This window comes from Aythya fuligula, chromosome 3 (genome assembly GCF_009819795.1).
Source record: "Aythya fuligula isolate bAytFul2 chromosome 3, bAytFul2.pri, whole genome shotgun sequence".
In the NCBI taxonomy this organism is placed as follows: domain Eukaryota; kingdom Metazoa; phylum Chordata; class Aves; order Anseriformes; family Anatidae; genus Aythya; species Aythya fuligula.
Window position 1 is genome coordinate 94,646,233 of NC_045561.1, and position 26,613 is coordinate 94,672,845.

The window sequence follows — 26,613 nt, forward strand, 5'->3', positions numbered from 1 at the left end:
TAAAAAAAAAAAAAATTTGCTTATTTAAGAAGCAGTACCCATTTTCTTTTGAAGTTTTGTAAAAAAGAAAAGATGCAATTTTTAGTGTGAATTAATATTTAAAAGTTGTTCCTGAACTGTTGCACATCCCAAAACATTTTTACACTCCTCCCCCCATCCTGCCTTTAATCCATCAACTAAAGGAAACATTATGTTTCTGAATGAACTCTAGGCTGTATGAATGGAACAGCATGGGAAGTGTGCGTTTTATCTGGTTAATGGACAAACACAATGGGAAGAAAATTTGTTAAGCAGGGCCAGGTTCTTTTCTGCTCTGGTCCTGCATACAGAGCAGAAGACTTTGTTCTGTCATTACTGCAAGTTCAATTGGTTGCTGCTTCATGAACACATTTTTTTTTGTCCAAACAGTTTTAACGCCTTACACCATCACTGTACAGACGATACACTGTACAGACGATACACAACATTGGAATGTCTTTCAAAAGGAGATTACGTTTAAGCATTCGGATGACATATTAGAACAAACCACTGTTCCACCTAATCCAGTGTTTAGCAGTAAGCCAGTAAGCGATGCTGCAGAGCAAAGGCCAAAACTCTAGATCAACTGTGCAATAAAAAACCTGAAATGAACTTTCTTCTTTGACATTTGCTACTTTGGGATCAATTTGTGCAGACGTGTAAGATGTGTATTTCTTAAAGGGTGTGTATAGGCAGGGAGAATAAGCCTCTCGTTAATAAGATTTTCAGTTAATTTGAGAGGGTAGGAGGTTGGTATACAGATACGATACAAGACTGGAACTTTTAAATGTAGTTATACATGTTGAGTATTATCCTTGAGAATTTCTTTATATAAAAAGCACTAGGTTTTCTAGAAGACGTGATTTCATAAGGTCCACAATTAAAAATATCTCTATCTAAATTAATGGCAATGCTACCATTTGGATCATAGCAACTCTACTGCAGGAACTCCATTTTTTTTTTTTCCAGATATTTGGCCATTGAAATAACTGAATGCTGACTTAAATTTACTTCTTAGTACATAAACTAGATCCTACCTTAGGACTACAGGAGGTAGGACTCTGTCCAAAGCAATAGTGTAACAGAAATGGGTCATGTTTTGTCTTTCCCGTTAGAAAAAATTGAAAAGAATTTATGAACAAATTGTTGATAGTGTATGGCATATAGGGTAATTTATTTTTTAGTTTATCAGCAGGTCAAAAGACTAGAAAATGAAAGTCAGGAGTCAACATTAAACCTAAAGTCAGAACTTCACCTTGAACCATCCCAGCAGACTAGGAGGGGAACACTTTGCTGATAGAGATGTAGCATCTCTGAACTGAGATTTGTTTTTCCTTATCCTGGAAGCTAAAAACCCTTTGTCATTTTGAAAAATGTTTCTTCTCTAGAGGAAACAAATTCAGATGTTTTAAGATGTATGGGAGTGGATATGCATAATATTTTATGAATAAGTACCAACAAATGGTTATAATTATTATAATACAGTATACAGTGGTGGCTTAAAGCATTAAGGTACAGAAGTTCATATCTCAAATATGAAAAAATATTCTGACATGCACCATCCAGAAACATCTGCATGCAATGGACAAGGACAAATACATTGTACAGCGCTGGATTTTGAAATACGCAAGAGATGATTCTGACTCTGAATCAAGGGCTGCATTCCTTTCTTAAGTAATGCATCTGTTTTCACTTAAATGTGAAAAGTGCTTGTTTCTGTCTATCAACTATGTATCTGCGAAGCAAAAGAGTACTGGCATGACCAAAAAGAAAATACTGTTTTACTTTGAGATTAATACATGTTATTGGATAAAGTTTCCAAGCTAGTTTAGATTTTTTGACTCTGCAGTTTATTTTTATATCTCCGATAGGTAAATTCTTGTAAAAAGACTCCAAATGATACTTTTGCATGTGCTTAAAATTGTTGTAAATAATATTTCTAACACTCCACAAATTCCAAATTGATGGAACAGGTATGAAACAGTACAAAAACAAAAAAGAAGAGCAATAGATTTTCTTGTACACACCTACAAGATAAAATTGAATTTGAGAGCTCATCATCTCCAAGATGTGATCAGGAAAAAATATGGCAGACAGATGCCTGTTTTACTGAACCAGTCTCTTACTAGCATTCAAAATATATTTTCAAATGCTCTGTTTGTTATTAATATGATCACAAAATTATCATCCTTGACTGGTCCAAGGTCCAAACAGCAAACTGGGAGACTTTCTCCATTAATTATTAACAATAAATACTCTTAAAAAAAAAAAAAAATTATTTTCTGTTCCTTCAGGTGCACATATAGGAAATTAGCCTGGAGATGCTTGAGTTGACAGTTTCCAGTCCTTTGTGTTTTCCTACCCATTTAGCATAAATATACTGCAACGCGTCACAGCATAGTTGTTAGAACATCTTAGAAACTTTTGCTGAGAGACTGAATTCCAGAATGTTTTTTTTTATTATTATTTATTTTTATTTTTATTTTTATTTTTACAGACAGTCATCTTGTTACTGCACCTTATTTGTTGTTGATTATGAATTAATTCAATAACATGCTTCTCCTGTAATCTGCCAAGGAAAACAACTGATACCATTTCTTTGATTCCTAATCAGAAGAAACAAACTATCACATATATGTTCCTTAGAATACATTGAATTTTGCCTAACAGGCACAGATAACCATTTCTAACCTTCCAAATATGAAGTTTTCAATGGCTGTAGTGGAGTGTCCTTTTCATACTACAGTATTTGCATACCACATTTTACATTAGTCTATTTACAATACTTTTGACAGTAAACCAAGGTAACTCAGTAAATCACTAGTTATTTAACAACCTTTTACGCACTTTAATGCAAGAACCCCCCTCTTGCATCTATTGCTTCATGGGATTTTACACAGCTCCAGCTGAAAGCCAGAATGGGGGGCAAAGACTCTGCCGCAATACCGTTATAGGGCTAGACATGCAAAGTGCTGCTAACTGATTTAAAAGATCTCAGACCTTAGATTAGGATCTGCAAGGAGAAAGGTGTCACTCCCTGATCCTTCTCTGGAGCTTAGCAAACCCAGAGTTTTGTCAGATGTCTCAAATGATAGGCATCATTAGTTTATGATAATGACATCATCATAATCAGCTCTCTAGAGTAAGTTCAGTCTGTCTTTTCAGCCTGGAAGAGAAAGCGGAGTGGAGAAGTGGAAGATTTACCAGCATTGCTAAAGAAGTTGCAAAAGCTAGCATGCTGCATAGCTCTCATCCTGGCATGCAACGCTGTCACTAAAGTTTGTAAACCCCAGAATCAAGAGACAATAAGTGGAAAGTAGAAGCATGGATTATGCTACAAATATGGTACAAAATATATAGATAAACATTATGTATGCCATTTGTTAAAACAGCTTAGGAACAAGAGTTGAATCTGGACTGACAGCCTTTCCTTGGAGTTTGGTATCTCCCTCTTCCCACATCCTGACAGAATGGAACAAAAGATGCAAGTTGCAATTCAGAAAAAAAAAAAAAAAAAAAAAGTGTTCTGGCATCTAGTAAGAGAATTACTGATGGGAATCTTAAGGATACAAACTTCAGATTTTCTTAAGCATGTAGGGAAAATGAGAGAAGATGGGTCTTGAACAAAAAAATATTTCATGCCTGTACTAGTATATGAAACAAGGATGTCACACAGAGAAAATATGTTGGCAGTCCAAATGCAACCTAGTAAATCTCTCAGCAGAAATAAGAGCTAAACTACTGAGAAAAAAATTTGTCAGTAAACTATAAATATGTTTATAATCTTCAAGAAAATGAGAGCTCCTATGGGACTGAATAGGAACCTTTAGAAATAAGCAAATTTTTTTTTTTTTTTTTTTTTTTTTTTTTTTTTTTTTCTGTCATATTTGAATTTCTCAGAGTAACTAAATATTAATTACAGGTGAAAAAATAATAGAAAAGATCAGATAATTTCACAGGGCTGAGCATCTGGAAAAAAGAAAAAAAAAAAAAAAAAAAAAGAAAAAAGGTATGGCACAGTAATTTAATACCCAGAAATGCCTTAGAGATATGGCACATTCCACAGTGGAACAAATTAAACCAAATAACCTCACACACACACAAAACCTGAAAAAGCACTTTACAACTGGAAATACTGTGATCATTTCATTTCCTTTGACAGATGAATCTCTAGGAAATGGGGTAGAGGAAAAAAGAATCATATTTATTCTCTAGGAACAACTCAAATACTGTTTGGTGAATCTAAGTCTATTCCAGGCAAACCGAGCACAGAGGAAATGTTAAAGAATTCTTCAAGTTACAAAATCCAGATCCATATTTTGTATAAAAAAATCCAACACCTAAATAGTTCTGCAAACACTCACTGTGTCAGTTTTCAAGCTTCCTAGGAAATTATACATTACTATTCTTTAAATGCTTTTTTTTTTTTTTTTTTTTTAAATGCTTACTACATTTTCCAGGCCAAATAATTACTGAAAATCCTATTAGTTTTCATCTGTCTGTACAACAGGTTAACCCTAAAATTAAGATGCTATTTACAAAGCTCAGCAAATGTATCCTGCAATTTGCATGATTGGGAGATAGCTGTCTGTTCTCATTCCAACTTCCACCAGTTTGTGGCTTAGTCTGGAAGGAGACAGAGGAACTACAGGAACTTTTCTAGTGTCTTTACACTGCCCATACCAAGCTTTATCACTTTATCTAATAATCTTCCAAGAGCCAACTGAGGTCACAACAAGGTCTTGCTGCTAAAAAAGAGAAGGTGACAGATTACACAACCTTCTCTCCATTAACTCCTCTCTCTGTTAGTAAAAGTATGAAAATCTAGTGTAATTCACAGAATAACATTATTCACAGAAGCTGTAAGGAGAGAACCATTTTTCTCTCTAAATGAGTGAATACTTCACAGTTCTTACATGCCATTAACTTTCTTTGCAGTCCATCTGTCTCTAGGGATTCCTATTAAACCCCAGCAGCATATACTGCCTTACCTTTGCTCAATATCTTTTTAATACTGTAGGGTAAAATAATCTTTTCAGCTTTGTATTTGTATTCAGGACTCCAGCAGCATGTCAGAGCATAAAAGATGAAAACTCTATAGTGTACTTTTGCTATCGGGGGAACAACATATCGACTTTCGATGCTGGTCAGTGATTAAAATCAATGTCTTGTGGTAAAACAGACGAGGCCTTAACAATTTTGTCGAACAGCTAGCTATAATATTTTATTATTTAAGTTTCCAGGAGGGGAAAATAAAAATAAAAAGAAAAAAGGAAAAAAAAAAAGGATTTTCCTGGATAGATCACAACTGTCTCAATGTTAGGAACTGAAATTCTTGAAGATGCATTACATTTTAGACTCTGTAGTACCTACTGATGTTGTAACTTCTGAGGTACTAAAAATGGTTACATGCATTTCAAAAGGTGTTCAAAACATCAAAACTTACATGATAATATATAATTTATCATTTTCAGAAGTAACATGTTAGACAATTCTGTTGTGGGACAGCATAATCAGTTACACAACTGACATCATTTGAGCTATTTCAGAAACAATATTTTGTATGCTTTTTGAAAAAATTGTCTAAAATTCATGAAAACACACTAGGCAAATGTTTGATCTATACGCCATCTAATAGGACTTTTTGATGGGAAGAAAAACTAAGGTTCTCATATTTGGCTAAAGAAAAAATGTACCTGTAGGAATATATTAGGAACTTTAAATCTCTAGTATACTATATCAGCTTCATCACTATGCTTTCTTTTTGATTCAGGCCTGCACCTGACACCTGTGATCCTGGAAACAAAACCTCTTTTGTTCCATTCTGTCAGGGTGTAGGAATGGGGAGACACCCAGCTCAGTGGAAAGGCCATTTCCTGGGCAATAGTGACAGCCCTTACCCCACCAGCAGCTCCCCAGTCCCCATAGGTGTTAGGTGATGTCAGTGTACCGGAGGCACTACTTTCATCATATGACCTGATGTATATACAGTCTTACCCTGAGGCATATGAGTAAGCTGAGAGTTTTAATTTTTATAGCTGCCACCTAAAAAAACATTTTAGTTTTGTCTCCCTCTGAAGAACTTGTATGGATCATACCAAGATACTTCATGTACTTCCTTTAGGTCCTTTTGTTTGACGTCAACATTGTTGTGTATACTTGTTTTTATTTCAGAAACAGTTTTAATTCCCATTGTCCATTTGCAAGGTGTAAACTACCTACAAGATCCTACTTCAAATCCAGTTTCAAAGTGAAATATAAAGCAGCTCCTTAAAGAGAATGTCCCAACCAGTCAAGAAGTAATAGCCTATTTTTTCGCTTCTATTGGCCATCAACTGACAATCTATTTCAGTCGTGAAAAAGTCAAAAATCCAATATCACAAAAGCTGCAGATCAAGACTGAAATATATGTAACTATGGCAGAGATACTTAACATACTTTTATACTGCATTAACAGATAACCTATCCATTCAACCAGTTCAATATTAATGGAAATTTTCTGGTGAATATGTAGTGGAAAAAAGTTTCCATGGTTTTGCTTTTCTTCTCAGAAAGCCTTTCTTTAAACAGGGTAATTCAAATGTTCAAAGGAACAGCAAGTTTCATTTTCTTAATATAACTCTAAAGTGGATGAAGTAGGCAAAAGACAGCTTAAGTGAATGAGTGAAACCAGACAAAATCTTACATTTTTATGGTTTTAAGGAACTGACTTAAAAAAAATGAAGCTTCCTTGGATGAGGTCTGAACTTTGACCATAATAATTATTCTTTCATTTTTCACTTAATGTCAAACTTCCATCCTGATGCTAGGCTTTCTGTCTCATATAATGATTACCTATAAAGCAATAGTAAATGTTATATATATATATATATATATAAAATATATATATATTATAATTATATAATATATATAATAACATTTATATATATATAAATATATATATATTTATATATTTATATTTATATATATTTATATATATATATATGTTTATATATATATAAATTAGTCAATCAAACAAGACCCAAACTGATGTGACTGCTACTGGAGCCGTATTGGGAATGTTTTGTGAAAAATACTCTGACATGATGAAGCAAAGTACAAGTAACAAGAGGGTAAACCCCAAGACTAGTAACCTAACCCTTAGAAGGGCTATAAACTGCAACAAATGTAAACAATCTGACCCCTGCTGAAAGCTTATCACATACAAAAAAGGATTCTGACAATATAGGACAAACAGTTAAACTGCTGTTTACTAGCTATAGAGAATGTTTAAATAAAATTTAGTAATAACCTCATATATATATATATATATATATATATATATATATTCTGACACTTTCAAGTTTGATTTCATAGAATTATATAATGGCTTGGACTGGAAGGGACGTTTAAGATCATCCAGTTCCAACCCCTCTGCCATGCATGGGCAGGGACACCTCCCAATAGACCTTGTTGCTCAAAGGCCCACCCAATCTGGCCTTGATTTGTATCTAGAGAAAACGTATCCATGTCATGAGATCTCCTTCTTCCTTATGGCAAGTTTCATTATCTTAAAAAGGTTCTGAGGACAGCATAAAAAATCCTAAACTCTACTCTAGGCAAGTAGAAAAGTTACCACTGACTTAGTGAAACTGAGATTTCATTTGAGGTATCTATAAATTCATTTGTCTCAGAAGGCAAAATGCTTCATGCTTCTCCAGTCAAGTCCTTCACCCTCACCATTTTCCTCAGTATGTTTCCTTACAACTTCACCATGTTGTTTAAATTGCTCATAAGACAATTCCTGCCCTCAGCCAGCTTCAAGCTCAGTCTTCCAACCCTCTTTTACAGCTCATTGTCTTTTTGAAGTCTTAGCTTTCTTTCACAACCCACCTAACAAATCCATTTTTAAGTTCCTTTTTTTTTTTTTTTTTTTCTTCTTCTTCTCTTTTTGCCTTCTTTAAGACCATTCATCTTCTTCCTGGCTGTCCAGTTTGAATTCCCTTTTTGCTATGTTCCTTGCTCTCAGTTTTGTACTCTTTTGGCTCAGTTTTGGACTCTTTAGTTGTTGAATTTTCTTTTTGACCCTAACCTACATGCATAATCTCCTGAGTATTAAGACAGACCTCTTTTGTTTGTTTGTATATTTATTTATTTATTGCTGGCGGCATGCAGTGTCAACAGCCTTGTACTTTTTCTGTGGCTAGATCTGGTTACTTATCTTCGTAGTAGAGTCTTGCATCTAAGAGAATCTCTTGAAAGTGCATTTAAAAGTGGACCATCGGAGTGGACCATCCGATCAGATCTTGACAGACAGCTTCCTCTCCTAAAATACCCATCCTAAGTGCATAGCTTTGGTTCTCAGCCATTTTTGCTGAGAGTTCCTCCTCTTCTATTATAATCAATACCAATAGCTTTGTTTGTTTTGAGAGGATCTGGCTCCTGTTTCTGGTCTTCATAGAAAGGCACCGAGATGCAGCTGTCTGGCTTTAGGCTTTCAGGAGCACTGACTGGAACTCAGCTCAAGAGGTGACTTTCCATCACTAATTGAGTGCTCTGTGGGACACCAGAGATAAAGAGGAAGTTTTGGAAGCAATGGATGGAGAGGCTTTTCTTCTTCGTGCTGTTCCAATAAACTAAACTGCCTGCTTTTGGATAGATAAGCCTAGTTATTGAGGAAAAAAAAAAAAGGATTACATAATTTAAAATATTTTTTCTCAAGCATCTGTGTCACGTTTTGTTTCTGCAGTATGCTGCCTATATGTGCTGATCTTATTTCCAAATATTTGTGCTTGTCCACTCTTAACACAGCTTCCTGTTTTATCTTTCAAGCATGGAATTCCTCAGAAGCTTTGCTTTTAAGACTTTTAACTGTGCTAACAGAACAACAATGGGAAATAAACAATTACCATTTGATGAGAACATACCAAGATGTTCAGTTTTTCTACTAAGCAGAGATGAACACCTGAGCTTCCTTTACTTAAGGCAGAACTTAGTGTTTTCTGTAGTCAGTCAAGTCCATTTTGGGTCCCGCTTTCCCTGTTTTAGAAACCTCAGGGAGGCTCTTTGGCAGCTCTGGTCTGCCAAGCAAGGTATTTTCAGACTGGTGATGAAATTTGGCAAATTTGTCAGACACATCACCTTCCCTTGTCTATCTAGTTATCAGAGATGGAAATAATGGAGATAAAGATGCAGCATGGCTTACAAAAAGAACTACAGCATGTGAGAGGAAATTTTTCTTTTTGGAAATGTACAGAAAAATCAGTTTGTGATATCTTAGTAGAGAAATTATATCCTCCCAAACTGAAATCAGCAGCTGATCTGTGTGCTGCCTCAGTCTTGAACATTCCGAAATTGGCATGTCTTCAGCTCAGATGACCAATTCTCTCTTAGTAGCATCATCATTGAGGCTTCTTCTTCTTTAAAAAGTCTTCTAAAAGACTTAAACTATATTTGGAACCAGTATGGTGCAAAGTTTAAGAACTACTTAAAATACTTTCAGTTTCCTTTATCTGTGAAGTTAAAAAAAAAAATACACTAATGATTTTTCATGCTGAAAGATGCTCTGTGAACACAGCTTGGAAACAGGAGACACCCAGTTTTATAGCTTACAAAAGGGACTAATTGTGTTCCACAGCTTCCTAACTAGTTTGATCCTTGAACTCCGAATCATTCTTCCTTCTGGTTGGAAGTGGAATGCAAGATGACTGCTTCCCTAGAAAGCAATGCTGAGAATGAGCTGTGAATGCCTAGCACTCTTTCACTTCCCTGATAGCATACTTTGAAAAAGAGGACCATGCTTCATTGTTTCTTCAGAAAATTGCACTATTATTTGCCGTTGCAAATCATAGATTTCATGAAGTGTTCTGTAAAATAGGCTGTCCTATAGAAAGAGGAATTTATAACAAACTTGAAATCATAAATTGAGAGAAAAAATATTTAAAAAATATTTAATGAAAAGTTTATGCCAGGTAAAAATTGACTAAAAAAATATAAAGTATATAAGGCTATGTATTTAAAAATATCATAAGTACCCCCAACAGCATATTTGACAGTAAGTTTATTTCAGCTGCCTGTAGCTCAATGGAATGGAGGAAAATCCTCAAATGAGAAAGGATTACTTTAGACCTGGGATAGCACCTGTGTTTATTCAAATGTGCTTTTACAGCAGAATTTCATTTTTATATGAGTCTGAAAAAGTCCCGGTTCACTGATGGTAGCATGAAAGTACAAAATGTGACTAAAAGCATGTAGGCTTGTCTCTAAAATGTTTGAATATCCAATCTGTGAAATTCTAGCTCAATGCTATAACTTAGTATTTCAAAAAATTAAGGATTGCCAATATTTCTTAAGCTGTTCATAAATAAGTAATCCTGTTTCTGAAGGTTTGTGGCTTGTTACACATAACGAGGAATATTTATATTCATTTCTGTGAATGGCAGAAGCATCACTGGCTTTTTGTCTTCCTGGCTTCAGTGCTACTGAACTTCGGCAAAATGCCATTCATGACTCAGACTATTTATTTATTTATTCTTTATTTTTAGACTAATGGGAACTTTATGAATTCCTTCCCTGATTTCTAAGAGAAATACCACTTCGCTATAATCTTGAACACAGCAATTTGTAATATTAGATTACTGCCTTAATGAATATCTGCAACTCTTAATGAGAATGGTTAATCACCAAATAATTGATTTCAGGTCTGAAAATACAGTTGTTAAATCTTACTTAAAATGATTTCCCTGCCCATACAGAAACTCAGACTATTAAAAGATTTGTGAAGATGGACATGTAGTTTCTACTAACAATATTTTTGAAAACACAAGAATATTTTTCATTTGCATTTTATTTACATCTCTTAAAAATGAACATCTGTGTGCCATGTAAGGTGTAATGCATCACATGTAGTATGAAGAACTTATATTGCCCTCCAAGTGACAAGCCACCCAAAAATACATTATGTTCAGTTAGGTGAGCAGTAGAGCGATATACATGTATATACAAAACAAGCTCAGAGGCTGGAACCATGGGAGCTCATCTGTAAGTTTGCCTTTGGGTTAGTTTCAGATCTCAAAGCCTCTTCCCTTTCCCTGTTTTGCTTTTTTTTCTGTGCCATAGCTTTAACTGTAACTTTTGTAGTTAGTTCAAAACACATAGAAAGTATGATGATGCCAGTGTTAGGAACAAAATACTTTGAGTCAAGAGCACACGATGAAAGTAATTCTTTATAAATATTTGTACATTTATTATGCATTTATTTTCAAGCAATATTAATGAAATTTTTATTTTTTATTCAAGTAGATTATTCCCAGTGAAGGCAGGGATTTTTTCCTTCTGCTAGAAAATCATCTTACTCTAATTGAGATGTAATTAGACATGAGAATAAGTTAGTAAGCTTTAAATTACTCCATAAATGGCATTAACTGAATCATCTTCTGCATATAATTTACTTCAAATTCTTTATTTACTATTCTAAGAGTTAGTATTTAAACCTTCAGTATTTTATTACACAATATTAACTTCAATATTTTCTAATAAATCACAGCTCACTTTCAGCTAGTATTCATTTATGATGTTACTTTCACCTTTTGTTTGCTGACAGGAAAACGAGATAAGAGAAAAATCTTAGCTGGAGGTCTGGACAGGCAGACATGCTTGATGAAGCGTGTAAAAAGCTAATACCGTAGAGACATCTCAAGCATTCCCATATACATTCCCAAAAGATTTTTTTTCCCTCTCTTGAGAAACAGCACATAGTCCATAGGGACTTCCTGTCCTAGGGGAAAGAAAAAGCAATTTAAATGTCTCTTTTCCAGACATAATCACTTCTGCAGTGCACTATTTTCTTCTAAAAGTTACAGGCTTCTGAAACTGATTACTGACTTTCAGAAGACATAGGAAAATATATGATTTTGATAGAAGATAATTTAAAATAACTGAAGGTCTGGTTGATGGGGGTTGATGCAATGACTTTTAAAATTTTTTCCCTTAGGTCCGCCAAGATAAATTAATCTTGGAAGGGATAGTTATTCTTCCTTTATTTATTTATTTAGTTATTTATTTATTTATTTTCCCCTAACTTTAAGCAGTTTTGGTAGCCAAGTATGAACAAGTATGAAAAGCTAAAAGAGAAAAAAACTATCTGCAGAATTGGAATTTTAATAGTATTCTGTCTTCATAACACCAATACATTGCAATGATATGGAAAGATATATATACACATACATGGAGAACCCCACTCCATTCATTACATATGTGCACATTAAGCAGCATGTGAGGCATATATATGTCTAACAGCTTCTTCTTGCCTCTGTGAACTGCTGCGATGAAGCTGCTGTGTTTACATTTAATTATACTGTTTTCTTCTCTCTAGAGAGTCTACCTTACATTTCACTGTTATCCACGTTCAACAGGATCCAAAAAGATCCTATCCAAAGAATCTTATCCCAAGTACACCTTTTCTAGTGTGTAAACTTCAACTATACTATAAATAAGCAATTTGTATATTTAATATTTTTATTGAAAATGAAGTCTGTTGAAAAGTCTTTGACAAAAGACTTGCATTTTGTCTTTATATACAGAAATTTATCTGCTATTCAGAAATTTAAGTATACATGGATGAGCTTCTACAAAATGACAGTTGCATATTTAGAGTCTGAAAAAAAAATGTTTCAAATTATGGGCTAAATTCTGCTTCAGATCACTTATGAGGAAACCAGACATGGCCAGAATCCAAAGAACGCTGCCACTCTGAAAGAAGAGCAGGCAACTAAGACAAAGTATGGATGGGTTAAATGTGACTCATGACATCTGGAGTATGAAAAGTAGGAAGGTATCCTCTATACTTTGAACAAATATTCAGAAAAAGAACTGAGGAGACTTATCATCATTTTCCTTATTTTGCCCTGTCATTAGAACAGAAATGGCTGCCTTAAGTTCATTTTCCATCTTGTTCACTTTTGTTTGTAGACTAAATATCTTAGGGCCCAAAATCTCAGCGTGGTGAGTACAGGTATTGAAAGGGCCAATTAAGTTCCTCTGGTCTAAATTCACAAAGTATGTTGTGGAAGCACAAGACATATTTAGATGTAAGAGCAACTTAACAAGCTTTTGACAACTGAATATATGTCAAACACTGTAGCTTTGATGCACATTTTAAAAATGCCTTGCTGTAATTGATGGTCCACTCCTTCCCCACCTTTTTTTTTTTTTTTTATTTATTTATTTTTTCTTCCCCTTAGGTTAGTGCATCTGGGCTTAGTCAAAAGTCCAGTGACATATGTGAGAGACACTTCAAGAAAGAGAGCAGGAACATGTGGTTGGGGGGCATGGAAGCTTATGACCTCTCCATTTGGCCAGCCATCAGCTGTTAGATAGAATGAACTCTACCAAATGCAGCTGAGCTTCATGTACCACACAAAGCAGTTGCTGAGTTTATGAGGCTAATGACATTTTTCATGCAATAAATTTCCTGATTTAAATACAGGACTATAGAGGTATGACTACAGATAAATTTGACCTCTTTGTTATTTCTCCTAGCAGGTATAGTATTAGAAAGGATGCTTTATTATAAAAATAAAGATTATCTTGCATTTCAGTAGACAGGCTTTAAGAAAGCCTAAAAATGTACTTTGGGAATTTTCTCAGACTTACAGATAAGTCCCTGGAAGTAGTAAAATACTTAGTCTAGTAATCTATATTTGATTCAAGGAAAAGATATCTTGATAGTTTCTAATGATTTTAGGGATGGATGAAAAGGATAATGCTGCCCCAGCCATCTACCTACTTCTTCCACAGGACACAGCATTACATAGAAAGTCGTGATTAATATTACCACTCTTTCTGAAAATTAATGTTACAGTTGACAGAACCAGATTATAAATACTAAAAAGAAATCACCAAACTTTCTTTGGAAAGACTGTTTGCTCCAATAACTGACAAATTCTATAAAATGAAACTAGCAGCCAGCATTATTTGTACTGTTTATACAGGGTAGCATTTGGCAAAGAAGGGAAGTATGTACTCATATAGCTATGTAATTTCTACCAGGAACATGAGAGCTTAATTAGTGTAGACTAACCATTTGGCAGAAAAGAGCAAAAGCAAGACCTCCCTTAAAACTTTAAATGAAAAAGGGGTAAGTTAAAGTGTCTACAAAATGTACAAATAATTTGCTGATTCTTTGAAAAATCATTCTGTAACATGGACACAAACTATACAACAGAAACGAGGAAGGCTCTTCATTTAAATAAGAAGTGGCAAACTGTTGCTGTCATAAACAATTTATAACATCTCTGCCAATAGTTTGAAAACAAAGTGCTGTTAACACATACCCTACATGTTGTCTTTTCTTTCTTGCCAATTTAAAGCTTGATTTAAGGAAAAAAAATAGACAATCTTGGTTATAAAAGTAATGTTTTGGAATGGGCTCCAACACATCTTTTGGCAACTTTGTTAAACATGACAATCTGAAATTGAAATCCTTAGAGAATTTTGTCTTTTTAAAAATGCATCACAATAACTATGTTACTTTTTTTTTTTTTTTTAGACTTACCTACCTGTTTTTGCTGTTTAAGCACATTTGGAAAAATGTGTCTTCTTCCCTCTGTGCTTTCATTTCATACAATTTAAGCAAAATATAATTTTTCATGAAAAATTCCCATGAGCAATCACTTAAATGCTAGGAATTACACAAATATATGCCCATCACACAATCTTCACAAGTTTCATTTACATCAAAAAAAGAATTCCCCACACCAAAATCAACATAACATTATCACAACACCAATGAAGGTGGAAAATTTACACACACTCCGCCCGTTGTGCCTTTACACATTACAATACTGCATTCTCCATAATTACTGCATTCTGGAGATAATAAAATCACAAAGTCATAAAGGTTGGAAAAGACCTCCAAGATCATCTGATCCAACCCCTACCACCACTATCACCCACTAAACCATGTCCCTAAGCACCAGTTTCAACCTTACCTTAAACACCCCCAGGGACACTGTCTCTACCACCTCCCTGGGCAACCCGTTCCAATGCCTGGCTACTCTTTCTGAAAAGAAATGTCTCCTCATTTCTAACCTAAACCTCCCCTGCCATGACTTGAAGCCACTCCCTCTAGTCTTATCGCTGTTTACCTGTGAGAAGAGGCTGACCCCAGACTCTTCACACCTTCCTTTCAGGTAGTTGTAGAGAGCAATAAGGTCTCTCCTGCGCCTCCTCTTCTCCAGTCTAAACAACTGCAGTTCCTTCAGCAACTCCTCATATTTCCAGGCCCTTCAACAGCTTTGTAGCCCTTCTCTGGACATGCTCCAGCACCTTGATGTCTTTCTTGAAGTGAGGGGCCCAAAACCGATGTCACCTATTTCTCCTTTCAAATTAGGCACTAAGCTATATTTCTGTCTCTCTCCTCTACACTTTTCTTCTGAGAAGATTCTTTGAATTTCTGAAGATGCTTCATTAAGAGTCAGCTATTAGGTTTTGACAATTATTTTGTCCAAAATAATCATCATGTAATGAAGGTTAACATATATTAAGACCAAAGTCTTATATTCAAGCTTTTTGTTGAATTAACAAGATTAAAATTTATCTTCCCCAAAGTAGTCATGTAACAAAGAAGAAATCTGACAAATAAACCCTGTTGCATCTTTAGAATTGGAGCAAAATATTGAGAAGACAGACAATATTTTGCTGCACAAACCAAAATACCAAGCTACCGAACTCTTGGACGGGAACTGGAGCACTTCATTCCTGTCCCCTTCCTTCTTGTAAATGACCCCAGCTATTCTCCCCTGCTCAGAAATTCTGAGTGTGCAACAATGCTTATAAATAAAGGAGATTGCTTGGCAGGAGCTGATGGAGAACACTCTGCAAAGAAGTGAGCACAAAGAAATTCACTCTTCCAGATGGCTGCAAATCCTTAATATTGGTGAAATTCAGTCAACTACCTTAACCAGAGCCCGTATCAAAATAGTCTTGTACCCACTTTCAAGGGAATACACCTTTATATAAAAGTATGCAAATGTTTTGCTCTCACTAAGATCAGGGGAAGAGGATAGGCATCTTGGATGAAAGTAACTCTTGTATTCATCTTAGAAGACGAAAGTAAGCACCTGCCTCTAAAGCAAGCAAACACACAAAAACAAACAACCAAAAACTACACACAGAATGAACAAAAAGCAAAAGAAATGTAGCTGTTAAGAATTCTTATTTTCTACAGTTTCACATTTTATGGCACAAAGGGAGTGGATTATAAACCAAGAGAGATGAGTGCATATCTTTATTCAGGTCAGGAAAAAATATTTTTATGATATGTACAAGAAGAGAATGCACAGAAGTGGAAGAGGATTATTGAATACAAAGAAAAGAACAGAGGAGTTTATGCAGGTATGCTTTATAGGATTTTTAGGGGGGAAAAAACACAAGAAGCTACAAAGCCACCTAATAGATCCATATCATTTTGATGCTTCATCTTGCTCTAAATTAGGATAAATGAACCAGATCATGAAACTGGCCATAAATTTTAAAATAAATCCCTTTTCCTGTTCATATTTCATATTAGTAAGCACTAATACCATATTTCCTAAATTATCATTATCATTATCCTAAATTATCATTAAATTATCATTTTTCAGTTGAAAAATAGATTTGAAGACAAACTCTTAAATTGGAGTCAAGAGAATACTTCAACAACTTAGAATGCATCACATGAATGATATATTATTTGAAAAAAAGAGCAAATGATACAAAGTTTAGATGTTCAGAGTTAAGCTTATACTTAAAGATATTCAAGTAAGATAAATTACGAAACTGCAGATCTGTTTATCTAAACAAAACTGCTTTCTAAGGTTGCAAGCACAATTATAAGGGGTATAAAAATCTGGCAACCAGAACCACCAGATGCCTTAAACTGTAATCACAGTTTTTGTGTACTGTAATCAGAACACAACCTTACAGCTGTGGGGAATTGCCTAAGTGTACCTTAAAATGTTTACCTTACCTTTAAGCCCAGAATTAACTCTTTTTCTAGTAGTAGGTTTTGGAATAACTCAGTGATAACATTTTCAAAGAAGCCATGCAATTCTGCAATCCTGTTTGCAGATATTTGCAGATATCTCATTTTGACCACTATCTGTAGCAAACCTTGGAGAATGAGGTTTAACATCCACAATTACTTTCTGAGATATTTTGTTATTTTTAATGCAGTGGAAAAAATCAAAAATGTTGATCAGTCTTTCTTCACTGAACTACTCATTGTCTCCTTTATTTCTATTGTAGGCCTTTTTCTATATAAAAACAAACAAACAAAACCAACAATCAAACATAAACAAAACATATTTTCAATGCTTTCTCATATGGTAGCTCTCTGACACCCAAGATGCCTCACTGATTGATTGTTTTTCTGTGAACATGCCTTGATTTTTCAACATGCCTTCTAACCGTGGATGTACATTATGTGTGCCAGGTGAGGCCATACCTTTGATTTTTATAAAAGTGTCATAATACATGACTGTGGTATTGAAGGAGATAAAAAGCATGTCCTGTAATTTTCTCTTGAGAGAAGTGCATTTATAGTAAAGTTATTTTACAAGATGTCCTTGATGACATCCAGTTCTCCAGCTTCAACTCTAAAGTTAATTTGGACTCAAACTGTTTAATCCCCTTGTGTCTAGCCTCTTTAGGGAGACACACATTAATTGCTCTCAGTCTTCATGGAGCAGCATCTAACTTTGGTGAAAATGTTAATATTTTATTTATATAAAAGCCTTCAGAATCTTGCATATCTCCTTGGTCCATACCAGATTTTGGAATTTCTGTTGCACATTGTAGTTCACCAGCTACATAGACTGAATGGAGTGAACAAACAGATAGTGTTTGGAAAGTTTGGTCACACTGGGTGAAGAAGAAATAATGTTTGAAAGAATACGTAATAACTATTTATCATTAACTAGTATCCTCTTTGTAGGTCAGCATGAAGCTAAAAATTATTATTGTTCTCTTGCTCAAACAATGTGGGAATGATCTTGCTTATGTGGATTCCCTGAAGTACAAAGCCTATAAGTTCTGAGTGTCTAGGAACTTATTTTTGCTGTTAAACAGCAGGTAAAGTCAAATAATTTTTTAGCTGTATTAGAATACAAAGGAAATAACCCAGTGATCAATAATTAGTATATCAAAGAAAAGTTCATTTGTAGGTCTGGTATTTTTATAGCTCCAAGTGATGATCTACAAATACAGTATTTATTTCATAAAGAATGAGTACAGGTGAACCAGAAAGCTAGCTCATTTTATGGAGAGTAGAGAGACAGAAGCTGAAAATGAATTCCATCTCTCTACCCCTAATCAATCTTCCCTACCCCACTGCCATCCCAAAGAACCCTTTGCAACATGTTGCTCAGACAAGAAAATCCTAAACAAGACACTAGAAAGCCAAACATTGTTAACCTATATAATGAGATTATGGTTAACAATAACACATACAAGGATTGCTTTGCTATTTGTCTTTTAACTGTATTAAATTGAGCATCTGCCCCAAAAGTGCTAAAGCCTTGGCAAAAGTATGACCTACAAATGGGAATTTTTAAATTATTGTTCTGAAATGCTTCTGCTTGCCTCTCTGGAAATTTCCAAACTCTGGAAATTTGGAAATGCAGACTTAGGTTCTTTTTATTTTCAAAATAAAAGCCTTTCTTGACAGATTTTTTTTTTTTTTTTTCATTTCCCTTTTACAGATTAACAGTTCTTACATTTTGAAAGGGCACTTTTTGCTTTCCACAGCTACCGAAATCCTAATTTAGAGGATTTATATGCTAAAATGACTCCTTTTTACCTCCAAGGGTTCATTTTTTATTAAAGAAGGATCTGACTTCAGGTTTAGGCATATGTATTCTGACTTCCAACACTAAGAAAGAAACAAACACTGGATTCTAAGGCAAAACCACTGAATCTAGATCCCTAGAAGTGAAGCTGTTTTAATGTATAATCTAACTAGAAAGGTATGATCAAAAAGGGTCAAATTCCTATTACTGTAACCTGACTTAAGATTCCTCAAGGTTATTTTTCTTCAATGCTTAACATTTTCTGGAACCATTTTAAGTAACGATTTATTAGTACACTTGAAAAACTGAGTATACACATAATTTTGCAGACATCAGTGAGACTAAAACTTGAAAGTAATATACCCACAGAAATATGACATCACTGATATTTGAAATAGAAACTTGATTCTAGAAATTTACCATATCAACAACAAAAAAAATCATGTGGCCTGGATTTTTAAAAGAGTTCAAACATCTGTAAATGCAAGTAAAATTAAATATTTACAGAGTTATACAGAACATGATTTTAAAGAAGCATTAAGAAAAATCAGACTTTTTTGGATAATTCAGACACATGGAAAGAAGGACTTCATGACAGGCTAATGGAATTTTCTCCTTGGTTTCCTTGAAAGTAGTGTATTCTTTTATGAAATAACTAACAAAAAGGCCTCATTGGTTTAGCCACAAAAAATGACTTTGGAATCAAGTATTTAAAAGAGTTTTTACATTCTGAAATAATAGGAATTTAAAGTATTTATGGGTTTTCCTACTGTTTCATGTCTTTATTTGAATTCTCTCTGATAAAAATACACACATAACAGTGTTAAATGACATCCGACCTCCTCTCTGACTCCTAGTCATGTGATGAAAAATGCTTTTGAAAATATTTGAGTCTAGATACAGGAAGATGACTAAACTCCTAAGCTTTTGTCTTCTAAAAAAATTCCCATCGCTGCCAAAGCTGGTGAAGCTCCTCTAGTGGTTACAATGGTGGGAGCTCTAACACAGAAGAGGTTCCCAGTGTCTGCAAGCATTCTCACCGCTGTGCCTTCTATCTACCTCCAGCATATCTGTGTTCTTGTCTTTAGAAAATGGGTGGCCACGCATTCCTTGTCATATTTGTCCTTCCTCTGACAGAGCTTAATGTTGGGAAGCTTCACATAAATGGATAACAGACAAGGACAAAAAGCAAATTTGTTTAGCAAGGCAGTCGGCAAGCTTACTGTACTGCCACCCCCCTTCCAACATTTAAAGAATGCAACTATCTTCTTCTCTCTTTCCTTTCCCATGTAGCTTGAGAATTACATCCAAGACAGTATGAAGAAAGAAATGGTAGAGATCCAGCAAACTGCAGTGCAGAACCAGACTGCAGTAATGATTGAAATAGGCACAAACTTACTAAATCAAACAGCTGAACAGACCCGCAAATTAACAGATGTTGAAGCACAAGTAAGTAAATTATTTCAACCTAAAAATGCTTCTGCTTCCCAAATACCTATAATTACACTTAACACAGTCTAGTGTTACACTCTGCAGTTCAGCAATTAAAAGTTAACCAATACCATCAACAGCTCTACCCCAGATTAAGAAAATAGTAAGATTTGGCAATTTATAAATCCATTTCAAGCTCAATGTTACCACTTGAAAAACTTCCATTATGGAAGGATTTGAAGTATGTCTAGAGAAGTATGTTTAAAGATAATGTGTGAAAATACTAGTGTATGTCCAAGCGTGCGCTTAGGTAAGCATATGCTTTTATGCACCCGTTGTGTATCTCTGTTCATTATTCATGTCTTGCCACCAGATCTTAGCTAACAGAGTTCCTTCCCACTCAGTCTTTTTTTTTTCATTTGCTAAGCTAACCTTTTTTTTTGTTTGTTTGTTTGAATTTTCTTTTGATTTTTTAAACATTTCTTATACAAATTGTATTTTTAAAGACTCTTTTCATAGATGCTGTAAGTGGAATAACAGTTCATTGCCAGCACAATGCATTTTAATATTCTTATTTGACAGAGGGATAAACGAAACAACTAGAAATGAATCAAGAAAAAAAAAAGTTAGGAGGTAGCCACTGGAAATGTACATTCACACAGAAGTAAACTTTCCTACTGTGTATGTTATTCTCTAAACAATTTCAAACAAAAATATTAAAAAAATTATCTTTAATTATTGCTTTAATTGGAAAGTATTAATAACATAAGGTATCTTGTGAAATAAAATGCAAATTTTTAAGATGTTCTACTTAAGTTAAGGAAAAGTTCAATGAATGTAGAATGCTGTGTATTTGTAGTTTTGCTAAGTAGGTAGAAAAGTTCAGATATATAATTCCTAGACAAGTAGTGAAAATAGTACATAGCACATTACATTTTATATTTTAGAAATAGTGCATACAACCTAAAATCCTTGTTAGGCATTTTTATGTCTGTATAATTCATCCAATGATATATGTTTTTAACCTAAAATAAGCCTTTGTGCATTTTTTGATAAACTTACACTTCTCAGTTCACAAATTTGCTGAGTTCAACTTTCTGACTTTATTATTAGGGAGCCCAGTATTTTGCACATGCTGAGAAAATGTATTTTTTCATTGACAGTAATTATTTTATGGAAATTATTTAGTTATTTTCTGCTTACAGGAAGAAAACCATGACTGTAACTTTCCTTCTCTTCTTGAAATTAGTGGTGGCTGGGTTAAGGTCTTAATTAACAACATAAGGAAATTAACCAAACAATTGCTCTCTCAAGGACACTTACTTTTTGGCAATAATTTTCAATTACAGTTAAGTGTGAAATCATGTCCTGAATGACTGTTTAACATGAAGGACATGAGTAATCAATTCTTCCTGCCAACGAAAGCCAAATTCTACTGAATTAAAAAAAGCTGTTCTAAAACAATGAATAAATATTTCTAGAAAACAAGCCTCAAAGTAATGCAATCCAATACCAAACAAAAAGCACCTTCTGTGTTTCTCAAGTTCTTCCTTTAAAGATACAAATAGATTTAGATAGTAGAGAATACATAGAAAAACAGGTAAAATTATAATGCAAGGAATGAGTCAACAACCAAAGTGTGGTCACATAACAAACTCTTTAAAATGTAATTTGGGATTAAGGAAATTTGCTAAAAGGGAACCACTGAATTCAGAGGACTGGGCCAAGATTTCAACCAGTGGGAGAGACGCAAAGTGATTTCTTCCTACACTAGGTTGAGAAAACAACTCAAATTATTCTCTGATTAACAACCACAATAGTGCCAGTAATGAAATAAAAAGATTATAATGGGGGAAGCCATGACAGCAAAACTAATGTCATAGTAACTCTCAATCTCTGATCAGAAATGCAGAATAATATTGAAGAACTCCCAATGATCAATGGTAGTGTAACAACAAAATTCATGCAACCCTGTGTATTGTACTTCATTCTAATTTTTTGAGCATTTGTGCCCAAATGTGTTCAAAGAAAACTTTTGAATTAGAGACTTACATAGAGATTTGCATGACTTCTCAATATAAAGATATTACAATCAGTTTAAAAGATGTTATCTTGATCTGCAAATATTTTTTATAAATTTTATTTAGGTATTAAACCAGACAACCAGACTTGAGCTTCAGCTTTTGGAACACTCTCTTTCAACAAATAAATTAGAAAGACAGATTTCAGATCAGACCAATGAGATAACTAAATTACAAGAAAAAAACAGGTAAGTTGGCATATCAATTTGATAAAATATTTCCTAAAGTGCCCTTTAAATGGCTTTAGAATTGAATTTTATTTATATTTATATTTTTAACTTCAATGTGGATATTTAAATTGCTAATACTGAAATTGTTACTAACATTTTTCAATTTGTCTTTTTTAGAAACTGCAAAATGCTGATAAAATTTGTAGATTCTCATTCCTCAGTTATAACCACCATAGTAAATTCTTATTTTTGTGGATATCCTTCTATACAGCAGCATCAATTTTCTGTTGTGATAGGATCATTAATTTTAGTAAATTTAATTATTTCAGTTAAAATCTACATTGAAGAGTTCTTGAAGAGAATTTTTAAGTATCCTTGAATAGACAATTTGTGGTTATATTCTACACAGGGGAAAAAAATCTCTTGGTTCACAAAGGGACAAATGAGTTTAAGACTACTTCTGAAGAGTGTAAGATTTTTCTTTAGAACTGAAAACCCTAATTCTGTGACAACAGAAATTGATCTAAATACCAGGACTACTTGTACTGGGATTGGCACTGAAGGAAATGGTACTGAAGATTACCCTAAAACAAACATATCAATTCTTCGAGTCAGTTTAATTTCTGGTCTCAAACACCTCTTCTGTGAAACTGGAGAAGTGAAGAGAAAAACAGATTGTAGCTGCCCTTATTACCAGAAAAATGCATTTTATTGTCATGGCCACAGTCTTTTACTAACCTGGTGAGAAGAGTCAACTACTGCTCATATACAAGCTTCAGAAGTAGTCAGTCATATGAAATTCAGACCAAAAGTCAACTACTTCTGCTACCCATTTCTGTACTTTACTTTTGGCAAGAAACAGTTTATAGTAAAATCCAAAAACAGAAATACAACAAAATGTAAGTTTTCTCCATCAGAAACGTGTTTCAATGAGAACCATACATGCAAGTGTTGTTTTTTTTTGTTATTATTATTTTTAAATGTAAACACAAATACATTATTTCTCACCTAATAAAAGATGATCTGATATTGCTTTAATCTGTTTGAAAAATAACTAAAAGGTTCAAGATTTTTTTCAATAACAGTAATGGAGTTTAGGCTAACTTCTCCTTTCTGGTCATGCATCTTTAACATTACCTCCCATGGTATGCATTAGAACCACTGCAATAACATTCCTGCCAATCACCTACTCATACCCGCTCCAGAACTGGAGATAGGAACGTCTTCAAGGAACTATTTGCACATTTCCATTTTTAAAGGCTAGAACATATTATAAATAATATATACTGCCCTATACAAATATAAGATACTTCTATATATTTATATATAGAAATATATATTTATTATAACACAAGACACATGAAAAGTTCAAAGGTTCATCTTTAGAAGATTTTTTTTCCTTTCATAGGGTGAAAAATGTGAAAACCTTCACTAATACACTTAACCTCTGAGGGAATGATATTCAAGGCATAAGTAATAAGTAATGGCATAGTCATAAGTAATGGTTACTTTGGCACAGTCATAAGTAATGGTTACTTTGGGTCTACATATGTTTTATACTGATTCTCCCCGTAGTTCTAGCATTACTCTTTTCAGGACTAAATTATATCATTCCTTTCATAATGTCAAGTCAGGACCCAATTGCTATACCTCAAAAGCTTGTCATAGAGACTATACCAGATATTATTATTTATTTACCAATTAGTTCTATAATAAAATAAAACATATATGCAACAGGCTTAATACTCTTTACATTAATTCAGAATTGTTTCCTAAGAGTCTAATTGTAGTTTTATTTTATTAAGCTTTCTAGAAAAAAGAGTTCTTGAGATGGAAGACAAGCACACACTTCAGCTGAAGTCAATAAAAGATGAAAAAGATCAGCTTCAGGTCCTAGTAGCCAGACAGAATTCCATTATAGAAGAACTAGAAAAGCAGTTAGTTACAGCCACGGTAAACAACTCTGTTCTGCAAAAACAGCAACATGATTTGATGGAGACCGTTCATAACTTGCTTACTATGATATCGACACCAAACTGTAAGTAAAAGAATACATGCTTATATAATTTAAGTTACATACCCCGATTTGCATACATTACTACCTCTAAAGCTCAACAACCATTTTTATTTTTACACTCGTGCTTCTCAAAACTTGTATTTTTTGCCTTAAATTAGGTTGGATCTTAGGAAGAACTTATTTACTGAAAGGGTTGTTAGACATTGGAACAGGCTGCCCAGGGAAGTGGTGGAGTCACCATCCCTGGAAGTCTTTAAAAGATGTTTAGATGTAGAGCTTAGGGATATGGTTTAGTGGGGACTGTTAGTGTTAGGTCAGAGGTTGGACTCGATGATCTTGAGGTCTCTTCCAACCTAGAAATTCTGTGATTCTGTGTGATTCTGTGAAATTCTGCATCTGAGCTTACTGACTTATTTTTTTTTTCTAGGGGAAATATATTTATGTTTTTTATTTTCATTATTTTGCTCATCTTCTGAGAGTTATATTGGCTTGCCTGCCCAGTTCTCCAGAAGTTCGACAAAATACGGTGATGCCAAGTATTCATCCAACATGGCATTCATTCATCTGTCAGTGCACTCTCCCTTAGCCACAGCTCTAGGCTAGACTACATAATATAAGATCGTAGCTTTGATTCCTGCTCACAGCTATTACTTCTGCCACCTTGCATTGTTCAAAATACACAGAGCTGAGCAAAGAAAGGACAATATGTAGTGGCTATTAAAGTCTAAATCATCAACACTGGCCCAGATTTTAGCATCTATGTATGCCCCAGACCACAGAAAGAACCAGCCCAGGACAGCAGGTTCTCCAGTCTTTCACTGAAACTTCCGTATTCATCCTAAAAATCAGTCAGCCTAACAACTTTTATAGGCATTAGCTTCAACCCTAATATGCTTGGCAGCCCAGCATCAAAGCATAAGCTTCCACTTTTATGTGGGTTCACATACTCCACAGAAAAACACATAGACCGTAAGCTAAAGGTTATGGATAAATGTAAGTTAAAAGTGAACATTTTTTTCATCTTAAACTTCATGTCTGATATCAAATTTTGACAAATTTAGAAGTTAAAGATGTGCTACATAAACCAGCAATGAATCTATCATGTTTGCCTGTAATCTGGACTAGAAATCCGCAAGAATATAGAACCCCTAAAAACGGATTTAAAATAAAATACCAAGAAAATTTCACAATGGTTCCTATTACAACATAAAAGACAGTATGGATGGACTATACTGAATTACTCTAGTTAGCTCACAATAAAGGAAACGGGTGTTCAGAAGTGCTTACTTTTGATAGTGTCCTAAATAATATGATGATGTAGATTTTTCTAAACAAAGTGAAATCTCAAGTTTTTTTTTGTGTTAGTAACTGGCACTATCCCCTTAAATAAATACCATTAGCAAAGCTGTACATGTTCCTGCTGATGTTATCTGCTATGCTAGTGCACAAATAAGTAAACAAGTCAAAGTTGCGTTGGCTACAACACTGTTAAAGCCAGAGTGGAAAAAATAATGAATGTTTGCCAAAAAGACAAAATTAGCAGGGAAAGCTTCTAAGACAGTTTACAAACAATAGAGTGTGGAAAAGCAATTAAAACACTGAATGTGTTATTTTTGTATTTAAGGCAAAACATGAAAACAGGTAAGTAATGAATAAGCGAGCTAAAGAGAACATAACATTAAGCAACAATAATACATGCATGTACTTATATAGCACCTAAAACTTTGTACAAACTGGCTGTGTTTCTTAGATTAAAAGGGAAAATACACAGAACCAACCCCAGAAGGGTCAAATATGAAATATCAGTCAACAGGCTAAATGCCAGGAAATTCCAACCTCCATAGTTAATAAAGAACTGAGGCAAAAAGATGAGCCTTAGATTGTTCTGTAAAACAAGACGGCTTAGGCATATTAAAATGTATTTTTTACAGAAATGAATTCCAGAAGGGATGTTTCCTTAGTGGGTTGGCCTGAACTGCCAAGCTTCAGCTTGGTACATGCAGCGTTGTTCCTGCTCAGCATGGGGCAAAAACCTAGCTAAAACTTTGCAGTTACTCCAGTCAGCTGAATTATAAAAGACAGAATAACTC

At 34.2% G+C, this 26,613-nt stretch overlaps 2 protein-coding genes across 4 annotated transcripts in view; one reads left to right on the forward strand and one right to left on the reverse strand.

Annotated features, from left to right (window-relative positions):
- The window catches only part of MCPH1 (microcephalin 1), a 127,561-nt gene that overhangs the window by 39,491 nt on the left and 61,457 nt on the right, over positions 1-26,613 (reverse strand). The window lies entirely within an intron of this gene.
- The window catches only part of ANGPT2 (angiopoietin 2), a 44,892-nt gene that overhangs the window by 3,058 nt on the left and 15,221 nt on the right, over positions 1-26,613 (forward strand). For 2 of the 3 annotated variants that reach the window (XM_032184374.1, XM_032184375.1), the window contains exons 2-4: positions 20,118-20,273; positions 22,403-22,524; positions 24,312-24,544. In XM_032184374.1, coding sequence (XP_032040265.1) covers positions 20,118-20,273; positions 22,403-22,524; positions 24,312-24,544 — 511 coding nt within the window. The remainder of the gene's footprint in view (positions 1-20,117; positions 20,274-22,402; positions 22,525-24,311; positions 24,545-26,613) is intronic. The other variant, XM_032184376.1, reaches the window with a different exon arrangement.